This window comes from Heterocephalus glaber, unplaced genomic scaffold (genome assembly GCF_053883595.1).
Source record: "Heterocephalus glaber isolate CG9 unplaced genomic scaffold, H.glaber_assembly_v1.0 deba00001666, whole genome shotgun sequence".
NCBI lineage: Eukaryota > Metazoa > Chordata > Mammalia > Rodentia > Bathyergidae > Heterocephalus > Heterocephalus glaber.
In genome coordinates this window covers 11,682,224-11,704,721 of record NW_028258406.1, presented here as the reverse complement: position 1 = coordinate 11,704,721, position 22,498 = coordinate 11,682,224, and the positions used below count along the sequence as shown (strand labels likewise).

Sequence of the window (22,498 nt, the reverse complement as noted above, 5' to 3'; positions counted from 1 at the left end):
AGATAGTTGCCTAAAATGAATGAGATTTAATTGTGTGTGACTCTTCTCCTGTCTTTCCCTTTTTCTCTCCATTCCTCGGATTTTAAGCTTAAAATATTTTATCTAATCATAATAAGGAGATTCACAAATATTATGAGGTATTCACATAAAGAATAAAAACATTAATATCAGCATTTTGTGTCATTATGCGTATGTTTAAATATCACTATGCTTTTTAGACATAAAAATGCTCTCACCAGACAGACTGCACATCTAAAAATGAATGTTATGTGTGACTTTACACTTTACAAGTGTCCCATAGCCTGGTGAAGAAGCTTCCTAAAACCTTGTGATTTCACCTCAGATGTCCTGTTATCAGGCATTCTCTCCCTGCTTTCAAATGCTTTATTTAAAATGTTTTAAATTCTCATTTTTTAGGCCAAACAAGATAATTTGGAATTGATGAGTTCTAGAACCATAATAACTATTATATTTTCTTAATGGGTTCACATTTCAAACAATTTAAAATGATGGTAGCTATGGTAACTTTGAAAGAGAAGTTTGAGTAAGAGGAAAGGAGGCCTCACTTTCTATACTATTTCAAATTTCCTTTTTTTTTTTGGTACCAGGGATTGAACTCAGGACCTTGTGCTTGCAAGGCAGGCAGCAGAGCCACTGAGCTAAATCTCCAGCCCTATTTCAAATTTTTAAACCATGTATTATTTTCTTTATTTTATTTTTTAGACATCTACTAACTACTAACTCTGTGGTCACTGGAATTTTTCATGTTTTTTTAAAAATTTAAATGAAATAAGTTTGAAGTCAAGGTCTATTCTGATATTGCTATTTCTTGGGTCCTTTGCCTCCAGTCCAGCAAAGCTAGGACACATTACAGTGCCGACCCTAGGTGTAGAACATTGACATCTTTACCAATGACAGAGGAGAGGTTAAGTTAACCAGGCATTTCTGTGACATTTTAGCACAGTATAACTAAGATGATGTGTTTTCAGGCAGCAACATAAAAATAAAACTTGTTTTTAAATACTGGAGATTAAACCCAGGGCTTTACACTTGTAAGCATGAGCTATACCACTGAGCTACTTCCACCCCTGTCCTCAACAACACACTTTTAAAGCAGAAATTGTAAAGGTAATTAGTGTTTATCATGTACTTTTCTAAATATTCTAAGCACTTCACAAATATCAACTCCTTTAATCTATATTCCTTTTCTATTTTCTTTACCTATCAGGTATTAGGAGTATGTGTGTATATGTGTTTGAATCTGTTTTACAGATTAAGTAAGTGAGGTTAATTTATTAACTAATTTATTAAGTAACTATATTTATTAGGTGACTGATTAATTTATCATGTAACTAATAAATACCAGGATGAGGAATTCAACCACAGATCTGTGTGGTTTCAAAACTTATCTTTTTGTTCTATTTGCAGCAGAAAAACAATGCACTACAAAATTGGATATTGAGATTGCAAAGATAATAGAAACTATACTTGTCTTTAAAAACTTATTTCCTACCATTTTGAGACATATACCAAACATAATATACATACTATATTTGTATTAATAGCTAGGCCCATTGTTTCAGCCACTGTTTCCTTTCAATTTCTGCCATCTGTCTTTGATTCCAAAAGTAAGTCAAAACATTTTTCCTGTAAGATGGGAGCAAGTTCTCTTAAATCTTTTTTCCTCAAATAAGGATTTTTAAATCAACAACAAAAAAGTGATAGCATTCAAAAGCAATTAAATTCTTTTTGAAGTTTCTTCTATATAGAATTCTTTATTTAGTAATACCATCTTTAAAACTGTGATCATTCATTTTGTCAGTTTTAAATGAAGAGTCATAAGTCACTATGCATTACCTGTGCCCATATGAATTGCTTTTAAGTCATTACAACTTGAGATTTGTCCTCTGTCTTGGGGTTAATAACACCAGTGTTCTAAGATGAGCTAGACTACCCAGGAGAAAGAGACAGTGTACCTTCTGTCAATTGGGTTCAGTCAGATCCAGATAAACCTTTTGGGGGAGGTACCTGAGGGGATTCAAACTTGGAACAGTCCTTATCATGCTTCCAACTCAGATTTTATGACTTATTGTCCATAATTGAATAGGGAAGCAGAATAAATAGTAACTCTCCTCCCTTATGTCATTAATCATTCATTACCCTATCAACAAGTGTCATCATATGTTAGAGGTATTCCCAATGAAGGTAGCTGAGATTGTTTTCCATTTATAAAAGCGATTCACATGCCATTGCAATGTCTGTAACAGGATCACGTTCGGTACTATAAAATACTATCTGCCTGTAGTTTTGAGATTCTCATTCCTTTCCCCAAACTATTGTATGCTATAATTTTCTTTTTGTAGTGAATTTTTACAAAAAAAAGTTCACAGTGTTGATGATGGAGTTCTAAGGTATACACTTCCACTCTGCATAATGATTTATTTTCACTTCATAAAAGAGCTCTTAGTTTCCAAAAATAATAAATCTACGTAATGACATCTCAGAGCTATTATAAGCAGAAGGGTGGTGTTGGGTTTTATATTTTTATAGTCTTTGTCCTATATTCTCTTGATATATTATAAAGCAGCTTCATGGCCATTTCATTTGCTTTTAGTTTCTTTATAGGAGTGAAAACATTTTTTAAATATATCCAATCTACCTGGAAATTTTGAAAATGCATGAAACTTCTTTCATTTGCATCTAAAGCAGTCTCACAGAATTATTCTTGATCCTTTAAGCTTTTGCAAGTGAGGTTTTATAGAAGCCTGTCATCTGGCTGGAGAGAAATCCCCAACCTTACTGTAGCCATCTTTATAAATATACCCGCAAAATAAAGTAGACAGCATCATGTGAAGAATCTTCTGAGTTAAGGAAATGATAAGGCATGCAGTCAGAACACAATAGGAAAGATGTTACATGCTAGTTCACAGCTTGCCACTGAGATGAGAAAACAAGTTGTTCAACATATTGGTAGTTCTAATGTAACCAAGTATTCAGTCATTTAACAGATATTCCCTAAGCACGAACATGGTGAGAAGTAAGAGTTATAAAGATAAAGACTCAATATTTGCCTTCAAGAAGATCAATTAATGGAGAAAGGAGCCAAGTAAAGAGTGACTTGTGTTATATCACAGCTGTACGCAAGAGGTCACAAAGGAAGTAGGATTGCTGCCATCTCCCCTTGGTGGGAGTCACTGAGGGTAAAGAAACTAAATCTAAAGAAGCTTCCCTAAGCAAATAAAGGAAGGGACAACACTTCAAGCAGAACACTTCTTTTCTTTGGAGCGCGTAAGTAGTCTGATGAATAACACTCAGGGTTAAGTGAGGGCATACTGGGTGGTGAGACTTAATGTCAGGAGAAGAGCCAGGAGGACCCATAGAAGAGCTCTAAGCCTGAGAGGAGCATGGTCAGGTTCATACTTGAGAAAAGCTCTGTTTTATTTTCTGAAGATAATAAACTGAAAGGCAGTGATACAGGCAGTGGGGAGCAGTTGCAGGAGTCCAAGTGATGACAGATGAGGACCCACATTTTAACTGTGGCATAGAAAAGTGACAACAGTGAGGGAAAGATGGAAGCCACAATGGATTCTAAATGCCAGAGAGTCAGGTGAGTAAGATGTAAGCTTTACTCTCAAATCAATTAACAATTTAGTAAGGAAAACATTCAAAGCTATCAACCTTACAATGCAATGTTATATTCAAACAGAGTTTTTGTTCTATGAGTTTTTCCTATGGGAAATACTATAAGAAATTCTTTTCTGGAAAAAACTTTAAACTACTGGGGAAATTTCAGTTCCAGGCATTCTTATACAGGCTGATTAGAAAAGGAAAGAACATAAGATTTGAAAACACATAGATACAGTTGATAAAGCAGACGGCAGAAAAAGCGAAGACACTTGTGCAGTGAAACTTGTAGAAAAGGAAACCCAGGCCCCAGAATTATAGTCTGGCAACTTGTGTGAGGAAAAAGAAAGCCAGAGATGGGTGGAGCAAGCTGACAACATCTGCTTTGGCACAGGATAATGCTGGGCAGGAGCCCTGAGACTGCACAGTGTCATCCTGGGGACTGGGGAATGGATTTAAGAAGTGCCCTCCAAAGATAGTGAATTTCCCCAAATCTTTTCCATCTCATGCATCCAGATTATCCTGAATTTCTGCAGCCTCTGCAAGATGTAGGTGACAGAGATACACAAGTCTTAAGTTATAAAGTGAAAGCCATAATATCAAGTGTAGAACCAGGCACAGAAGGGGAAAACACATGGACATACTCATGTACATATCATTTGCAGCAAAGCAGAAATTAATTTGCCTGCAATATGTGAGACTGTAGGGAAGATTCTAAAGTCTGTAGCAAACAAGGAAGGATATTACTGTGAATAGTAGTACTATTATTGTATGTGTTTAAAGGGGCTTTTATATTTTCTTTCATTAATGTGCTGAGTTTTTATTTTAGTAAATGTAAAACTATTTATTAGGGATTTCATAGGTTCACTTGTGACCTGCTCTTCCTAAAATTGTATTCTTTCTCATGTCTTAAGTTTAAAGACTATATATTCTATATGACTCTAAGAATTTCATATGAATCAGTTTCTACTGAATCCCAGAAGAGCAAGGGATCCATCCTGCCCAGAAAGGAATCTGGAAGAGGGATGCAAAGGAAACTAACATTTGGATTGGGCCTTAAGAATGAGAAGGATCTCACCAAAGAGGCAATAGCAGAAAGGAATTCTGGGCAAAGGTAATGGCCTTGAGGAAGCATGAAAATATATATGTTCCAGAGCAGCCAGAAGCAATTCAAGATGAGACTAAGGTATAGTTTGCCTGGAGAGTAAGAGGACGGGGTTAGAGCTGAAGCTGGAAGTATTTGTCAGGAATATTCTGTGAGTCTTCAGTGTACTCAGTTGGCCAACCTGACTTTTTTGCCAGAAGTAAGATTTAAAACAGAAATAACCAAGGCCCACTAAAATTGGAATCATTCTTTTTCTTCTCAAAGATGGTAGTAATTGTTGAGCTCTTCAGTCGGTGGAACTACCCTGAAGGGTTCCATTATTCCCATGAAAATTAGTAGTTCTTGTGGTAAGGAAATGTTTTAGGAATTGTTGATAATAGGTATGTCAACAACTTCCAATTGCATAATGCCCCTAGAAAGATCCAAATCTTTTTCATGTGTTTTCTTTCATATTCCAGAAATAGTATTGGCAAAAGTTCAGAGAAGGCAGAAATTTGCCGGAACATACTCTTTAAAACCCCACCTCACCTCTTCATGGAAGCAGTGCAGTCTAAGACAAATCTCTTACGTATTATTCAGATGAGGTTACTTAACTTTGGTGCCCATATGCATCATGTTAAGAATTATATGTGTGTTTAGAAAAAATTTTTTTCTTTCTGCAACTAGCTCAAACACTACAATTTGACCTGCGTCATAATTTTGACATTCACCTTTCTTTTAGTTAAAACTTGTACTTCCAGATCTTTATTATTACTTCCACAACGGATTAAGAAACATCACAACATATGAATTGAAATACATCATTGTTTATAAAAACATAAATTCATGAATGACACTGAAGATAAAAAGTAGTGCTATTTATAGACCTTAAATTCATCCTCCTCACCCCTTAGAATCAAATCCAGACATCGTTCCAGCTAGGACTTTAACAAAGTTAAATAATACATGTGACAGGATCTTAAAACCATGGAAAATACCATTATTGTTTCAATCAAATCAGATGTAAAAACATAAGTCTGGTCAGAATTAGATGACAGATTTCAGTAACAGAATAGAAGGCCTGTTGCTAACCAGTTATTAGTGTTATCCCAAAATTTATGTTGATTGTGTTTCAAATTACAAAGTTAGCTCATATACCCAACTGTATTGCTTCCCTTTTCCCCCTCATTACTAACAGGGGAGAAAGTTAGGATGCTCAGATTTTTCACAGCTTTTTCAGAAGGCTTAGTAGTGGAAATAAAATGAGGGTCCATGGTTTACCTCAGTTGGCCAGCCTAGTATCCACAGCAAGAGAGGAGAGACAACACTTCACATTACCAAGGAATAGATTGGAGTCCGTTTGATTGTGCAACTGAAGACATGCTATATATGTGTCTTTCAGAGCTGTCATTGCCAATAGCATCTTGTTATGTGCTTCCAGAAGAGATTCCATATGGAGTACCTGAAGGTCCTTCTCATACCCTGCCAACCAAACAGCCAGTGCTATTTTTATATAGAAGCAGGCAGCCTGTTATTTTCATGACTGTTATTTAGAATGAGTTGGCAAGTTCAAAGCTGGCTTTATAAACACCCTTAGCATTGTCAGTAGAAACTAAGTTAAGCAAAGTTACTTTTTCTCAAATGAATGAAAGCTATTTTTTCTTTTGTAAGCATCTAAATGTTGTTTTAATAAAATTATTAATGGATACATTTGTTTCTTTTTTCTCTTTTTTTTGGCCAAGTTGGTGGGGATTGAACCCAGGGCCTCATGCATGTTATTTGGCAAGTGCTCTACGACTGAGCTACACTCCTGGCCCCAAATCCATTTTTTTTTCTTTTTTTGGTAGAGGGGATCAAACTCAGGACCTTGGGTTTGCAAGGCAGGCGGCAGAACCACTGAGCTAAATCCCTAACCCCCAAATCCATTTTTTAAACTAGGTATCAACCAAGGATCATTTTTATTAAGCAATTCTTCACTTCTGATTAGAATTTAAAATGTACAACTCTTCTGTTGTCTTCAAAGAGCCAGTTTGGGATGCGTTTAAAGTTTGGGTTTTTTTCTTTAATAAAGCATACCTGTTCTACTGGGAAGTGTGTATATATATATATATATATATATATATATATTTTTTTTTTTTTTTATTCTGATTATTTACTTTTCAATTTGCAGCACCCAGGTAACGAAACACCTTTACTCTAACTGCCACTTCCTTGTTCTCACTTCTGTTGCTTATTTTTGTCTAGTTGATCTATTTTTTTTTTTTTTTTTTTTAGGGTACCAGGGATCAAACTCAGGTCCTTGTGCTTGATCTGTCTATTTGTGACAGTGGGGTATTGAGGTCCCCCACTACTATTGTATTAGTGCTTATTGATTTTTCATGTCTGTTAGTATTTGTTTTACATAGTTGGGCACACTAGTGTTTGGTGCATATATGTTTATGATTGTCATCTCTTCCTCTTGGATTGTTCCCTTTACAAGGATGTAGTGTTCTTTGTCTCTCTTAATCAGTGTTGGTTTGAAATCCACTTGGTCTCCAAAGAGGATAGCTACTCCTGCTTTTTTTTGGTTTCACGTCTTCATGTCGCATGGAGTATTGTTTTCTACCCTTTAATTTTCAGTCTGTGAGTTTCTTTTTGAATTAAGTGTGTTTCTTGTATGCAGCATATTGTTGGATCTTGCATCTTGACCCATTCTGCCAGTCTATTTCTTTTGATTGGTGAATTGAGACCATTAACATTGATGTTTATAACTGATACGTATTGACTTATCATTGTCATGACTTTTTCTTTTTGTTGGATTCTCCCCCTTTGCGTTTAATTTCTTGTCATGCCAGATGGGTTCATTCTGCTGGGCTTCCTGGGGTTGTGATCCTCATTGTCTTTTCCTAGGATATTGTCTGAAATTTTTTGGAGTGCTGGTTTGGTATTCATGAAGTTCCTAAGGTGCTCTTTGTCATGAAAGTACCTTATTTCTCCATCAATTTTGAAAGATAGTTTTGCAGGGTACATCAGTCTGAGTTGGAGGCTGTTTTCCTTCAGGGCTTGGAATACGTCACTCCAAGCTCTTCTTGCCTTGAGGGTTTGCATTGAGAAGTCTGCTATGATTCTGATGGGCTTTCCTTTGTATGTGATTTGTTTCTTTTCTCTCACTGCTTGTAGAATTTTGTTCATCTGTTGGGTTTCTGGAATCTTAACAATTATATGCCTATGTGTAGGGTTTTTTTTATCAAGGCTAGTTGGAGTCCTATGTGCCTCACTTATTTGTATGTCAAGTTCTTTTCCCCTCCTTGGGAAGTTTTCTGCCATCACTTCTGTGTGGTTTTTTTTTTTATGTCATTTGCACTCTCTCCTGTTTCTTCATTGACTCCAATCAGTCTTTTTTTTTTTTTTGGTACCAGAGATCAAACTCAGGACCTTGTGCTTGTGAGGCAGGCAGTGGCACCACTGACCTAAATCCCCAGACTGACTCCAATCAGTCTTGTGTTATTCTTCTTTGCATCGTCTAGCAGCTGCTGGATTGATATCTTGTGGTCTCTTACTATTTGAAAGAAATTTTTATTTTCCTGGTCACAGATTGCAATCTTATTGTCTATATCTGAAATTCTGTCCTCACATTGGCTCATTCTGCTGCTTAAACTTTAAAGGGAATCTTTAATCTCCTGGAAATCTGTTTGCATCTCTTTTATGGATTCCATTTGTTTCCAATGTTGGGATTCCATCATGTTCCTCAGCTCCCCAATTTTTTATCTGTGTCCTCTCTAGATTTATTAATCATCTCTTGCACTATGGGCACAATCTCTGCTGTTACCTGAGAAATTATTTCTGATTTCATTTTTTCCAGATCCTCTTTTGTTGCCAGTTCAGGGAGTCCAGGTGGTTGAGCATGAAATTGTTCCATCTTGTTTCCCTTTGGGGTTGCTTTAGGTGATCTGGAAGTCTGGTTTTGAGACTTGTTTATGTGTCTTCTCATTTCAACAAGGTGGGGGTGGGGTGGGGGGAGGTGTGTGGCTGGCACCCAGGTGGCTCACCTCAGTGCTGGGGGTGGCAGCTCTGCTCCTGGGTGCTGGAGGTGGTGGTATGGCAGCCCGGAAGGTTCACCTCCTTGGCACTGGGGGTGGCTCTGGTCCTCAGCACTGGGGCTGTTCTCACTTCCTTGATCATCACAGCATTCCTTTCATTTCTTTACAAATGAAGAAATTAATACTGAGAAATTAGCTGACATTTCCCTTACATAGGTGGTTAATGAAAGAACCAGAACTGCAAGTCAGATCTCTTTGTATTCTGTTATACAATGCCTTCTATGCTAAGGAGAAATTAATGTGTCTCCTTCCTTTATTTCTCTCTTTTTGTAACACTTGGAGACCTTGTTCTCCTTTGGTGAATTCATGACAGCAAGTAAAGAATACAGCTCATTCGTAAACTCGAAGAAAGCATTCAGTCTAAGAGATATTTTCAAGATCTGCTGTGTTAACACACAGATGAATTTTTATTACATTCAAAAGAGGACACAATTAAGAGACAATCCCAAATCAGCACCCTCACATGCATGCACTCTTTTCCAGTAAAAAGGTAAAAGTGAGTCACCAGTCAGAATAATAGTCCAGGTACTTAAAATCTATTTCAGTTTATAGATAACAAAAGTCATGTGTCCTTTTGCAAGTTGTGTGACTTAACTTAGGAGAATTCCAATGTAAATTTTGTGTTCTTTCCTTTTATGTCAAATGTTACCATTTCAAAAGCACAAAAAGTATATTCCCCCAGAATGTTGTTTAGTCCTTATTTTATGCAAAAAAAATCTCAAAGCCTTACTTGGTCTTATTAAGCATATGGAACTATGTCAGACTACTTCTTTACTGAAAATAAAATGATTCCTAAATATAAGTATGTGTCTTTTAATGATCATTCAGCTCATTCCAAGTACACATTTCAATTTGTAACCAACATGCATATTATTTTTAGAGAATTTTTAACTCTGAATCTTTTTTTGCCTTAACTTATTATGGAATAAGAAATTTCTAATGAATTAAATGACAAATCAAAATTTCCTTTTTTAAAAGATCAAATAAAAGAATGATTAAGAAGTGAAGGTTTTATTCTCATACTGTTTGCAGTTTTATAGTTCAATGTTGCCATATTTGCTTTGGTAAGTCACTTTATTTCAAAACTATTTCACATAAACACACAGAATAAGTCCATTGCAAGTCAAGATAGTAGCTCCCTTGGTAGGGGTAGCAACAAATGGTGGTTCCAAGTGGGGCTTCTGGGTGTTGGAGATGTACTACTTTGGTTACTGGTTACACAGGTGTGTTCAGAGCCAAGTCATACATTTATTTATATGAATATATCAAAATTGTATTATTATCAATTCAAAGTTAGAAAATATTAAGATGCTAAAATAAAATCAATAAAACTTGCCCTATACAATGTATAAATATGGATGTTAATGCTCTTGTATACTGTTATTACTTAATTACAAATTTCAAAGAATAGACTGCAAAATTTAATAGATTACTCAGTGTGCTTAAGGCCTTCCTACAACCTACTAGGAATTTAGATATTAAATTTATAAATATTTTATCAATTCAAGGAAAAATATATAAACCTTAGTTTGTAATTAAGGTAAAAATGAGTTAGGACCTTTCCTTCTGAGTTTCTGAAATGTATATTTTTTATCTTAGTATATATTCTAAATATGATTTCATACACTGTATTTTAAGTAAAATAATAAATCATATTTCTAAGTGAAGCATTCTTCAAATTCATCTGTGTGATTGATAATAGAGGACTCATTATTTTTTTCTTTGACTTAGAAACAAGAAAAAGAGTGCTTACTTTTCCAATCATTTACAGGTTGCCTCTGCCAGAGCAGACATTCATGGGCTACTGGACAACCACCCATGCAAGAGATGGAATGCAAAAACTCTTGTGTCCAGCTGAAACTCACCTTATAGATGTAAAGGTTGATATCTTTATTATTTCCTCTTCAAATATTACAAATCATATTACAAATTTTTCCACATCTTCCCCGTTGAAAATCCATGCAGTCTCAGAGATGACTTGTTCTAATATATTTAGCTTCTGCTTTTTCAAATCAGCCTGGCCTCCAAGGAACACAATATAAGGAGTTCCAAATGGCCAGATAGAATTTCTAAGAGCTAATCTGTGTTTCAGCAGAGTTTGTCAGTATGTTATGCATTTTCTTAGGGTGGTTACTCTGTGATAGTTATCTTTGCTTATGTTTGCTAACAGGATTAAAACTTTGTGCTTTTTGAATTTTCAGCATCTTTTATCCTCACAATGTTGATAGATATTGTCATGTGAAATGGTAAAGGAGAGGAGTATCAGTAGTTATGGTAAAAATCACTTCAGGTATTTCAAGAAAAAAGGAGTTTACCATGGGGAAACAGAAACACAGTTGAAAGGGTAAGAATAACATAAGTCAAGGGATAAAACTGCACTTAGGTTTCAAAGCCAGTGTTTCTGCTTATGCTACCAACCCCACTGCTGGGGGCTACACAGAAAGCAGCATCAGCAAATTTTTTCTGTAAATGACCAAAAAGTAAATATTGTAGGCTTTGTGGTCATACAGATTCTGTTGCAATTACACCACTCTGTGATCACAATGCAAAAGCAACCATGGCAATACACAAACAAATGGGTGTGGCTGTGATCCACTAAAATTGTATTTACAAAAACAGGCAGTGGGTAAAACTTGGCCAGTGGGCCATAGTGTGTCAGTCTCTGCAGCAGTACATAGAATCTTGGCTCATATTTGTGAGTTTCCTTGTCTGCTGCTGCTTCAGGAAGATGCCCACTACTTCTCTCTGCCTTCCAATCTCATGTGTGTGTTTAACTGGCAGAATTAAATCACTTACAGAATATTTCTCAAGAGACCATGAGAAATGCAGGTTTAGCTTCTAGCCTCAGAGTTACAGACTAGATAGAAGTAAAGAAGACATGCATGCCGATATTTAACTCAAATATTTTTTATTAATTAAGGACTGTAGGGCATACAATTCACTGAAGTGTTAGCTACATCTGTAGAGTTCTTGCAGAAGGTCATGTCTAAGTACCCAATTCTAATATTCATGACATTATTGAATTACTTTTCTTGTGTTTGCATTGAATAATTATCACTATCTATGAAATATTCAACCTTTTATAAGTAACATTAGTGATTATCAATAAGTTCAGCTTTTTAAAATCTTTATTGTAATTTTTTTTACATTTAAAATCATACATTCAAGCATTGCATTCCTATATATGAATATGAAATTATTCTTCACAATGGAAATATATTTGGCCCTGGTTCATTAATTTATAAATTATTTTCCTGTTTGGACAGCTTTGGGCCCTGATTTTTTTAAGTTAAAAGGCTCTTGGCTTAGGAAGAATAAGAAATCTCATGGGACTTTACAGTTGGTGTATATTGTGAGTAGAAAAAAAAGAAAGGGAGAAATTAAGTAAGTTAGTATAAACGAAAGCACCTATAAATGCAAGAACACAGTATTATTGTTATAAGTACTATGTCAGACAATAAAGTGAGAAGGAATATATCAAAATATTTAAAACTTCAATATACTATATTTTAGAGGAACTTTTAGCTTTTCTTCATTGTGGCTACTGTCCAAATTTCTTAACTCAGATAACTAACTCATTACAGGGTCCAGTACTTATAAACATACAAGAGTATCTGATAGAAAGACATGAAGAAAGGTCCCTCAGCTTTACTGAAGAGTGTGCCTCCTGGAGGTTACCAATGGATGAAATTAATTTAATCTGTGACATTGCTACATCACATGGTATGTCAGTTTATTCTTTTGATCTTTTCTTCCTGCATTGATTTTTTAAAGGGATAAAATAATCTCTAGACATCAAGAAAACCATGAGACCCCTTAAAAGTTAAGAATTCCTCTTAATGAGAGAAGCTGAGCTGGTCCCAGCACCTGGAAGGAAGCTCCCCCGCCGCCATCCCATGCTCCTAGGGCAGAGAAGCTGAGCTGGTCCCAACACCCACAAGGAAGCTCCCTTGCTGCCATCCCACACTCCTAGAGCAGAGAAGCTGAGCTGGTCCCAGCACCTGGAAGGAAGCTCCCCCGCCACCATCCCAAGCTCCTAGGGCAGGGAAGGTGAGGCGCCCAGGTGCCAGAAGCACCCCCCCCCCAGCTGTGGAAATGAGAAGAGACATAAACAAGCCTCAGAAACAGACTTCTGGATCATCTAAAGCAACCCCAAAGGGAAACGAGATGGAACAATCTGATACTCAACCACCTGGACTCTCTGAACTGGCAACAAAAGAGGATCTGGAAAAATGAAATCAGAAATAATTTCTCAGATAAGAGCAAAGATTGTGCTCATGATGCAAGACATGATTAATAAATCTAGAGAGGACACAGATAAAAAAATAGAGGATCTCAGGAACATGATGGAATCCCAACATAGGAAACAAATGGAATCCATAAAACAGATGCAAACAGGTTTGCAGGAGATAAAAAACTCCATCGAAAGTCTGCGCAGCCGGATGAACCAATGTGAGGATAGAATTTCACATACAGAAGAAAAGATTGCAATCTGTGACCAGGAAAAGAAAAATTGCTTTAAAATTGTAAAGGAACACAAGAAATCAATGCAGCAGCTGCTAGATAATGCAAAGAAGAATAACATAAGACTGATTGGAGTCAATGAAGAAACAGGAGAGAGTGCAGTTTACATAAAATAACTGTTCACAGAAGTGATGGCAGAAAACTTCCCAAGGAGGGGAAAAGAACTTGACATACAGATAAGTGAGGCATATAGTACTCCAGCTAGCCTCTATCAAAAAAATCCACACATAGGCATATAATAATTAGTATTCCAGAAACCCAACAGAAGAACAAAATTCTACAAGCAGTGAGAGAAAAGAAACAAATCACATACAAAAGAAAGCCCATCAGAATCATAGCAGACTTCTCAATGCAAACCCTTATGGCAAGAAGAGCTTGGAGTGATGTATTTCAAGCCCTAAAGGAAAACAGCCTCCAACCCAGATTGATGTACTCTGCAAATCTGTCTTTCAAAATTGATGGAGAAATAAGATACTTTCATGATAAAGAGCACCTCAGGAACTTCATGAATATCGAACCAGCACTCCAAAAAATTTTAGACAATACCTTGGAAAAGACAATGAGGATCACAACCCCAGGAAACCCAGAAGAGTGAATCCATTACACATGACAAATTAAACTCAAGGGGGAGAATACAACGAAAAGAAAAAGGCATGACAAGACTTTGAAAACTTTTAACTTCATCTCCCTAATGAGTGTATAATGCAATTGTTTCTTTCTGCTTCTTTTTTGTTGTTGTTGTTAAATTCTTTTATTGGTACATTTTAGGTATACAACACAATTACATTTCTCATTGGGAATTGTACCTTTACATAATGCATCTTAGTTCTTATGTTTTCCCCATTCCTAGCCCTCCCTTCACGCCCTCCACTCTTCCCTATTTACAAAGATTTTATTTCCATTTTTTCCATTTCTCATCATTTTTCCTTTCCCTTCTTTCCTTTCCCCTGCCCCTCCCACTACCCCTACCCCTTTGGACCTTTTCTTCCTATTTTACATGATCAATTATTCATTCTAATCATTGGTACATTTTAGGTATACAATATAATGACATTCATGATTGGAAATTTGCACCTTTACATAATCTCTCTTGGTTCTTATTTTTCACCCTTGCCCAGCCCTCCCTTCAACCCCTCCATTCCTCCCTATTTACAAAGATTTTGTTCCTATTTTTCCATTTTCTCATATTAATCCCATTCCCTTCTGTCCTTTCCCCTAGCCCTCCCACTTCCTTCCCCTTTGCCCCTTTTCTTCCTATTTCACATTACCTATTATACATTTAGTCCTTATTTACACTTTCAGTTTCTCACACTAGAGAAACTATTCAGAATTTATTCATGTGTGTCCTATTTATTTCACTTAAGAGTGTTGCCTCAGTGTGCATCCACTTAGCTATAAATGTCTCTAATTTCTCATTTTTTATGGCTGAGTAGTACTCCATTTTATTAAAAAAAAAACCACATTTTCTTGATCCAGTCTCCAGTTGATGGGCATTTGGGCTGTTTCCAAGTTTTAGCTATCACAAACTGTGCTGCTATGAACATGGTTGCACATATATCACTGTGGTATGATTCTTTTAATTCTTTGGGGAAGATCCCCAGCAGTGGAATAGCGGGGTCAAATGGGACTTCCAGTCCTAGTTCTTTGAGGTATCTCCATACTGATTTCCACAGTGCTTGCACCAGTCTGCACTCCCACCAGCAGTGGAGCAGGGTTCCTCTTTCCCCACAACCCCGCCAGCATTTGTTATTGGTTGATTTCATGATAGCAGCCATTCTTTCTGGAGTGAAGTGGAATCTCAGTGTTGTTTTCATTTGCATCTCTCAAATGACCAGTGATGTTGAACATTTTTTCATGTATTTATTTGCTATTTCTACTTCTTTGTCTGAGAAATGTCTGTTCATTTCAGATGCCCATTTTTGGATTGGGTCTTTAAATTTGGGAGATCTGATCTTTTTAAGTTCTTTATAGATTCAAGATAGTAGACCTTTGTCTGAGGAAGAGCAGGTGAAGACTTTTTCCCACATTGTGGGCTGTCTCTTCACTCTGCTGGTGGTTTCTCTTGCTGTGCAGAAGCCTTTTAATAAGAAGAGATCCCATTTGTTGATTGTTTGTGCTAGTTCACGGGCAACTGAGTTTTTTTTCATAAGATCTTTTCCACACCGCTGTCTTCAAGGGTTCTACCTAACCTCTGTTCCAACTGGTTCAGAGTTTCTATTTTAATATTTAGATCTTTAATCCATTTTGATTTTAGTTTAGTGCATGGTGAGAGATACAGGTCTAATTTTAATCTTTGGCAAGTTGAAGCCCAATTTTTCCAGCATTATTTATTAAAGAGGCTCTCTTTCCTGCAGTGAGTGTGTTTGGCTCCTTTATCGAAGATGAGATGGCTGAGTGTGTCTGGCATTGTTTCTGCATCTTCTAATCTGTTCCACGGGTCCTCAGTTCTGTTTCTTTGCCAGTACCATGCTGTTTTTATCAGAGTAGCTTTGTAGTATAGTTGCAGGTTGGGGATTGTGATATCCACTGGCATGTCTCTGTTACCTAGAATTGCTTTTGCTATTCTGGGTCTCTTCTTGCTCCAAATGAATTTTTGGATTGTTTTCTTAAGGTCCATGAAGTATGCTGCTGGGATCTCAATTGGAATTGCATTAAATCTATATAGCAGTTTGGGAAGTATGGCCATTTTCACTCTATTAATCCTTCCTACCCAGGAGCAGGGGATGTCTGTCCATTTTCTGATATCATCTTCAATCTCTCTTTTCAGAGTGCCATAGTTTTTAGAGAAGAGGTCTTTGATTTCTTTTGTTAGGTTGATTCCTAGGTATTTCAGTTTTTTGGATGCTATTGTGAAAGGAAGTATTTGCCCTATTTCTCTCTCAGTGAGTCTGTCATTGGTGTAGAGGAAAGCTATTGATTTTTGTGTGTTGACCTTGTAACCAGCTACTTGACTGAATTTGGTTATTAAGTCTAGAAGACTTTTGGTGGAGTTCTTGGGGTCTTCTATAGAGAGTATCATGTCATCTGCAAATAATGACAATTTGACTTCTTCATTTCCTATCTTTATTCCTTTTATTTCTTTCTCTTGTCTAATTGCCGTGGCTAATGTTTCCAGAACTATATTGAACAAGAGTGGTGATAGTGGACATCCTTGTCTTGTTCCTGATTTTATTGTGAAGGATTTCAGTTTTTGACCATTTAGTATGATATTGGCTGTTGGTTTTTCATAGATGGCTTCTATCAGTTTGAGGTGGAGACCATCTATTCCAGTTTTTTGTAGGGTTTTTATCATAAATGCTTGTTGGATTTTGTCAAATGCTTTTTCTGCGTCTATGGAGATAATCATATGGTTTTTGTCCTTGGCTCTATTGATATAGTGTATTACATTGATTGATTTTCATATATTGAACCATCCCTGCATCCCTGGGATGAATTCAACTTGATCAGGGTGTATGATCTTCTTGATGATCTTCTGCATTCTGTTTGCCATTATCTTATTAAGGATTTTTGCATCTATGTTCATTAGTGAGATTGTCCTATAGTTCTCTTTTTTGGTTGGGTCTTTCTCTGCTTTGGGGATCAAGGTGATGCTTGCTTCCAGGAATTTATTTGGGAGTATTGTTTCCCTTTCAATTTCAATGGAGAGTTTAAAACAATAGTGGCAGCATTTCCTCTCTAAATGTCTTGTAGAATTCAGCAGTGAAGCCATCAGGGCCCAGGCTTTTCTTAGTTGATAAGTTTTTGATTACATTTTCAATTTCATTGGTTGATATTGGGGTGTGTAGAATTTTTAGGTCTTCTTCGTTCAACTTTGGTAATTCATATGTATCTAGGAATCTGTCCATTTCTTCTGTGTTATCCATCTTATTGGCATATAGGTTCTGGAAGTAGTTATTGATGATCCTCTGGATTTCTGCTGGGTCTGTTGTAATTTCACCCTTTTCATTCCTAATTGCATGGATTTGGGCCTTTTCTTTCCTTTTTCTGATAAGGTTGGCTAAGGGTTTGTCAATTTTGTTGATTCTTTCAAAGAACCAACTCTTGGCTTCATTGATTTTTTTGTATCGTTCTCTTAGTCTCCATTGCATTGATTTCTCCTCTGGTCTTTATAATTTCCTCCCTTGTATGAGCTTTGGGGTTGTCCTGCTCTTCTTTTTCTAGAAGCTTGAGGTTCAGCATCAGGTTGTTTAATTGGGTTCCTTCTGTTTTCCTAATATGTGTATTCACTGCTATGAATTTCCCTCATGAGACAGCTTTCATTGTGTCCCATAGATTCTGATATGTTGTATTGTCATTGTCATTTAATTGAAGGAACTGTCTGATTTCTTCTTTAATTTCCTCTGTGACCCATTGGTTATTCAGAAGTGTGTTGTTCAATTTCCATGTGTTTATTAAATTTTTTGAGTTTCTTCTGCTATGGATCTCCAATTTCATCACCCTATGGTCTGATAATATACAGGGGATAACTTCAATTCCTTTGCACTTAAACATGTTCTATGTGTGAGTATGTGGTCTATTTTGGAGAATGACCCATGTGCAGCTGAGGAGAATGTGTATTCTGATTTTGTGGGGTGGAAGACTCTGTAAACATCTGTTAAGTTCATTTGTTCAAGAGCTCGATTGAGTTCTAGTATTTCATTATTTATTTTTAGTCTAGTTAATCTATCTATTTGTGATAGTGGGGTGTTGAGATCCCCCACTACAATTGTATTAGTGCATATATGACTTTTCATGTCCATTAGTATTTGTTTTATATAGTTGGGCGCACTAGTGTTTGGTGCATAGATATTTATGATTGTCATCTCTTCCTCTTGGATTCTTCCCTTTACAAGGATGTAGTGTCCTTCTTCATCTTTCTTAATCAGTGTTGGTTTGAAATCTACTTGATCTGCAAAGACGATAACTGCTCTTGCTTTTTTTCAGGTTCCTGTTGCATGGAGTATTGTTTTCCACCCTTTAACATTCAGTCTATGAGTTTCCTTTTGAATTAAGTGTGTTTCTTGTATGCAGCATATTGTTGGATTTTGCTTCTTGACCCATTCTGCCAGTCTGTTTCTTTTGATTGGTGAATTGAGACCATTAACATTGATGGTTATAACTGAAACCTATTGACTTGTCATTGCCATGACTTTTTCTTTTTGTTGGATTCTCCCCCTTTCCATTTAATTTCTTGTCATGCCAGATGGGTTCATTCTGCTTTGCTTCCTGGGGTTGTGATCCTCAATGTCTGTTCCTAGGATATTGTGTAAAATTCTTTGGAGTGCTGGTTTGGTATTCACGAAGTTCCTAAGGTGCTCTTTGTCATGAAAGTATCTTATTTCTCCATCCATTTTGAAAGATAGTTTTGGAGGGTACATCAATCTGGTTTGGAGGCTGTTTTCTTTTAGGGCTTGGAATATGTCACTCCAAGCTCTTCTTGCCTTGATGGTTTGTGTTGAGAAGTCTGCTGTGATTCTGATGGGCTTTCCTTTGTATGTGATTTGTTTCTTTTCTCTGACTGCTTGAAGGACTTTGTTCTTCTGTTGAGTTTCTGGAATCTTAACAATTATATGCCTATGTGTAGATTTTTTTTATCAAGGCCATTTGGAGTCCTATATGCCTCACTTATCTGTATGTCAAGCCCTTTTCCCCTGCTTGGGAAGTTTTCTGCCATTATTTCTGTGAAGAGTTTTTTTATGTCATCTGCACTCTCTCCTGTTTCTTCATTGAGCCCAGTCAGTCTTATGTTATTCTTCTTTGCATCATCTAGCAGCTGCTGGATTGATTTCTCATGTTCCCTTATAATTTTGAAGCAATTTTTCTTTGCCTGGTCACTAATTGCAATGTTGTCTTCTATATCTGAAATTCTGTCCTCACATTGGCTCATTCTCCTGTGTAGACATTCAATGGAGTTTTTCTTGTCTTCGAAATCTATTTGCATCTGTTTTATGGATTCCAATTTTTTCTTATGTCGGGATTCCATCATGTTCCTGAGCTCCTCTCTAGATTTATTAATCATGTCTTGCACTAGGGGCACAATTTCCCGTTATCTGAGAAATTATTTTTTATTTCAATTTTTCCAGATCCCCTTTTGTTACCAGTTCAGTGGGTCTAGGTGGTTGAGTATCAGAGTGTTCCATCTCATTTCCCTTTGGGGTTGCTGTAGGTGATCTAGAAGTCTGGTTTTGAGACTTATTTACATGTTTTCTCACTTCGACTGGGGCGGGGGTCTGTTAGCACAGAATTGCCTCCTCTGAGCTCGGAGATTGCAGGAATTGCCTCCTCTGAGCTCGGAGAGGTGGGACAGGGGCCGGGAGCAGCAGTAGGGATGGTGGCCCAAAAGCCCTTAATGTGGGCTGGGAGCAGCAGGAGGGATGGTGGCCAGGAAGCCCCTTCCTCTGGACCAGGAGCAGTGGGATGGCGGCTCAGAAGCCCCTACTTCTGGGCCGGGACTGGTGGGAGGGATGGTGGCCTGGAAGCCCCTTCCTCTGGGCCAGGAGCAGCGAGACAGAAGGTGGCCCAAAAGCCCTTTCCTCTGGGCTGGGGGCAGTGGGAGGGATGGTGACTGGGAAACCCCTTTCTCTGGCCCAGGAGCAGTGGGACTCTGGCTCAGAAGCCCCTACCTCAGGGCCAGGAGCAGTGGGACTCCGTATCGTGGTCTGGTGGTCTGGTGTCCTCTGTGTCTTTGTAGTGTGGAACCAGGTGGCTGCCTCTCAGCAGCAGGGTGATTCGGCATCTTCCGCTTGAGTGTGGACCTCGGTAGGGCATGCACAGACCTTCCTGTCTGCAGCGGGCTGATTCAGTGTGTTCCACGTGACTGGGGACCTCATTAGGGTGTGCGCAGACCTGCCTGTCTGCAGAGGGATCTGCAGTCTTGTTATTGTACTGAGTAGTATTTTTCTGATTCTAGAGTTGCACACCTTTCCTTGTGCTATACTGGCTATTTATCATCTTCTTAGGTCTACTTTTTAATTGGGTTGTCTATTAATGAGCTCCAAGAATTCTTTATATATTCTGGTCATAGGTTATATGGATTGGAAATATGGTCTGTTTAAGGACTACTTTTCATTTTAATGATGTCATTTAAAGTTCTAAATTTTATAGAGTCTCATTTATTAATTTTTTTCTTTTATACATCATGTCTTTTGTATCCTAGGTATTTCTTGCCTACCCTGAATTCATAACCATTTTCCCTTATAATTTCTTCTTAAAGTTTTATATGTTTAGGCTTTCATATTTAGGTTCATAGATCCCTTCAAGTTATTTTCATGTATGGAAATAAAGGGTTGAGGTTAATTTTTTATATACGGATACCAGGTGTTCTAGTGCCATTTGTTGAAAACACTATCTCTTCCTCAGCTCTTGAATTGAGTTTATATTCTATAAAATGCTAATGTTAAATAATCTTTCAAAACTCAGTGGACCATATATGTGTGGTTCTATTTCTAGATTCTCAGTTTTATTCAAATGATCTATGTCTTTCCTTACACCAACACTGCCTTGATTACTGTAGCTTTAGAAGAAGTCTTAAAATTAGGTACTAAACGTCTTCCAACATTTTTTTTTAAACTTTTCTAGGTCCTTTGTACTCCTACATAACTTTTAAATTTCAATATCCAATTCTTCATTTATAGCAAGTATACACAGACCTGAATTTTTATATATACCTTGTGTTTTCTAATTCTGCTAAATTCAAATACAAGTTCTAGGGCCTCCTAGAGATTTCTTAGTATTTTCTCTGTAGATGATCATTTCATCTACATATAAAGATTTTGCTTCTACCTTGCCAATCCTATCCTAATTGTGTCATTTTATTGCCAGACTATTTTGGTGGGGACTAGGTTTCAAAGTTTAACGGACAGATAAAGAGTAAGCATATCTGCCCTTGTTCCCCACCTTAATGAGAAAGCATTGTATCTTCTCCATTCATATAAGGCATTCTAGCTGGAAGTATGGAGCACATGTCTTTAATCTGTTGAGAAGGTTCTGTTCTACTTCTAGTCTCCTGATAGCTTTTACCATGAACAGCTGTAGAATTTAGTCCAATACTTTTTCTCCAGCTAGTGACAGGATCATATGGCTTTTTCCTTTCCTCTATTCAAATGATGACTTTTGGGGGTGGATCTTCCTTCCAATGCTGAACCAACACTGCCATCCCTATAACAAAACCATTTTCCACATCCTGCCAGATCTGACTTCTAATAGTTTGTTTTGTTAAACAAATTTCCATGTTCATAATTTTTTCTTCTATTATCTTTATTCAGTTTTAGGATTAGCACAATGTTGATTTCCTAAAATAACGGGAGAAGTGTTCCTTCTTTTTTCTGCTTTAATTGTTTGATATAATTTATCAGTTAAAATGTATATGAGCCTGCTGTTGTCATATAGGTAGGTTTTCAAGCTAGGAATATACTTTCTTTAATAGGTGCTATTCAAATTTTATATTTCCTCCAGAGTTAGTTTCCTTAATTTGTCTTCCAAGGTACCTCTTAGAAGTTGTCAAATTTATTTCAAAAAATATTTTTGAAATATGCTTTCTAAATCCTTTTAAATTCTGTAAAATCTGTGGTAATGTCTCCTAGATCTTGATATTGTAATTTTTAAAATGTATAATTGATATTGTGTAATAGGAAGAAAAGGTCTAAAGGACAGGGGAAGTGGGAGGGGTAGGGGAAAGGAAAAAAGGGAAAAGAAAAATATGAGAAAAGGAAAAAAATGGAAACAAAGTCTTTGCAAGTAGGGAAGGGTGGAGGGGGTGAAGGGAGGGCAGGGGAAGGGGAAAAAAAATAAGAACCAAGAGACTCATGTAATGGTACAAGATCCCAATGATGAATGTAACTGTATTGTATACCTAAAATATAGCAATAAACTTAATGGACCAAAGAAAAAAATAGAAAACTATGAGAGACTTGGAGACTGCCATTCTTGAATTGGATAGCAATTACATATAATTTAGAACTAATTTCCTCTAACGACCTAACAAAATGCTATTGTGGAATCCTCGTAAGCACTGCTGAGTTTGTATGTGCATGTCTGTTTCTCATTATAGTTGTAGCATAAAGTTAAACATACCCAGACATATGCTAAAAATAGAAGGGAAAAAGAAAAAGGAGAAACATTGGATTTTTGGGGGTGGGTGGCTGGGATTCCGGTTTGGTGATTGTGTGAACCACCAAAGCAGGGTCAGAATGCTTTGTAGTCATTAAAC

General features: G+C 36.9%; 1 protein-coding gene across 3 annotated transcripts in view; it reads left to right on the top strand.

Moving 5' to 3' along the window:
* Vwa8 (von Willebrand factor A domain containing 8) overlaps window positions 1-22,498 on the top strand; it is a 443,736-nt gene that overhangs the window by 278,116 nt on the left and 143,122 nt on the right. For all 3 annotated transcript variants that reach the window (XR_015445839.1, XM_004844253.3, XM_087197309.1), the window contains 2 exons: window positions 10,559-10,667; window positions 12,372-12,510. Coding sequence is in view for 2 of the 3 variants with exons in the window: in XM_004844253.3 (XP_004844310.1) it covers window positions 10,559-10,667; window positions 12,372-12,510 (248 nt within the window). In the remaining variant the exon portion in view is untranslated. The remainder of the gene's footprint in view (window positions 1-10,558; window positions 10,668-12,371; window positions 12,511-22,498) is intronic.